The following is a 2408-nucleotide window of genomic DNA, read 5'->3' as shown; positions in this document are numbered from 1 at the left end:
ATAGTAGTGTGTGTGTGTGTGTGTGTGTGTGGTGGGGGGGAGGGAGGAGAGAGAGAGAGAGAGAGAGAGAAAATATATATGTACCTGAAAAATGTATATAAAATATTCATGCAAGTGGCCTCTCAATAAATAAATAAAAGTATATATAAGATATACAGAATGAGTCATCAGTACATTTAATAAATTTGATAAGTATATTATCAACAATGGCTTTTACCTCTGTTTCTGCATGAAAACTTTGACTGGCAGCAAGATAACCAATTCGCTTGTGAGTGAACTTTGTCGACGACATTACTTCTATTATGTTAAAGCCAGCCCAACTGATGTCGTACCCCAACATTTGGAGCTGGAAATAGTAAGAATAAATTAAAATCATTATAATACTTGCGACAAATTGAACTGAATAAGTTAACTCGTGATAAATTGACTATACAATTGCTGAAATTGCATCAAGTCGATTCTGTCAAAATTTACATATGTTAGAGACTTACATATGTCAACTTGGCCACGGCGTTGGCTTTGACTGCCACATTGTCTTGCCGCAACTCTTGCTTGATCTCCTCGATACATTGTGCAATGTACTTCGCCTGATACAGAAAAGAGAAGTAAAGTATCCTAAGAACTGTTGAAAAAATAGATAGAACGAGCAAGGAGGAAAATTAGGTTAGGTTCTGACTAAAGGATAAGACAGCGAGGAAATTGTGAATACACACGGGAATCACCTCGTTTTCTTTATTGTTCCTGATTCCGCGCACCAGATCCGTCAAATTCTTGTCAAACATCCGCTCAAAATTCCCCTTCACCTTACGGAGTGCCATGGTCGCATTAAAAAAAGATATTAAATGCTGTATGCGCTCGCACTACACCGCTCAAGGAACTTCCTTGCACATCGGTCGTATGTTTCGATTCGACCAGACGACACGTGGCCCTGATCATTACAGTTAACTGTAAATCTGTATAAATTCCAGTCCTATATTCACATTTTTTTGACAGACAGGTGGACGAGTAAGAGAGGAAGAGAGAGCGAGATACCAGGGAATTATATCTAAATGAGAAATGTCAAGAGGGCAGACAAATATGAGTTATCTGTGTCTTCGTCCAATGACTACGTTTAGCAGAGAAAGAAGCTTTGCAACTATGTAAAATTCTTTAATATGATTGGTCTTGCTCTTAGTTCCTTTCTAGATCTAAATGTATAAACCAATCAAAGAATTTTACAATAATTGTAAAGCTGTTCTCTCTTCTCTCTATTAAACGCAATCATTGGATATCCATCTATTGGGTATTTGGTATTACAGACATTCAGTATTCTTAGTACATAGATTGAAATCTTAATATTTATTTCTGTTTCTTCCATTATAATTCCTGCTGCAATTATTGATTGCAACTCGTTCTGGAATATAATTGTCACCTACTTATTCACCTACGCGAGATTCAAATAAATAAATAAATATAAAAACGTGTATTTTAAATTATATGTATGTACACATGATTTTAATACATATATGTTCTTTTTAATTTTATACATATGTATTTATTATTTATTTACATATATTTTAAACATGTATATTTTTAAATGTATTTTAAAAGAATTAAGAATATTACAGGAAAAATATATAATCAATTTAAGACCGATTCATAATCGATTCTTATTTTAAGACCGTCTTAAGTTTAAGTCGCTTTAATACGGCCCCCTGATTGATTCATAACATTTTAAGATTGTACTTAAGACGATCTTAAATATAAAATCCGACTATGAACCGGCTTAAGAAGTAATTTTAGCTTACTTTTGGTCAATTATTATATTATTAATATCTTTTCAAGACGTTTTTTTATTATTAAATTGCTTGATTTATCATAGTTCTTCTATTATAAAATAAAAAGAAGTAAAAATAATTATTTAGAAGAGATAAAATAAATATTAAACAGTAGCATCCTAGTAAACAAGAGACATTCTGAAACATCTTAGTAACGTTGCAGCAACGTTACTGAAATATTTCAAAATATTTCTAGTTTACTGGAATGTATTAGAAGTCATTCATATCAGAGACGAAAAAATAAAGTGCAAAAAAAAAAGAAAATCGATCATTAGGGATTGTGCACAATGGAAGAAACAGAAATAAATATTAAAATTTCAATGTATTTTCTATGTATTAGAAATCTATACCGAAATATACGGTTTCTGATAGATTGAAATCTTAATAATCGTTTATTTCTATTTTTAATATATATATTTTTGGGTCCATTATGTCAAGACTTTTATATTGCACCATTATATATTGTACGGTAGAAAAACTATTATTTATAATATGTATACTCTCTGTGTGTGTGTGTGTGTGTGTGTGTGTGTGTATATGTGTGTGTGTGTGTGTGTGTGTGTGTGTGTGTGTGTGTGTGTGTGTGTGTGT

The 2408-nt window shown here is 31.9% G+C and overlaps 1 protein-coding gene across 1 annotated transcript in view; it reads right to left on the bottom strand.

Moving 5' to 3' along the window:
* The window catches only part of LOC105623006 (AP-3 complex subunit delta-1), a 6632-nt gene extending 5814 nt beyond the window's left edge, over positions 1–818 (bottom strand). Inside the window, exons 1-3 of the mRNA XM_012204408.1 lie at positions 723–818; positions 492–587; positions 218–346 (exon numbers count right to left, since the gene is read on the bottom strand). Coding sequence (XP_012059798.1) covers positions 218–346; positions 492–587; positions 723–818 — 321 coding nt within the window. The remainder of the gene's footprint in view (positions 1–217; positions 347–491; positions 588–722) is intronic.
* Positions 819–2408: the final 1590 nt, after the last annotated feature.

This window comes from Atta cephalotes (genome assembly GCF_000143395.1).
Source record: "Atta cephalotes unplaced genomic scaffold scaffold00052, whole genome shotgun sequence".
Taxonomy (NCBI): Eukaryota; Metazoa; Arthropoda; class Insecta; order Hymenoptera; family Formicidae; genus Atta; species Atta cephalotes.
Note: the sequence above shows the minus strand (reverse complement) of the source record. Positions and strands in the feature narration are given on the sequence as shown.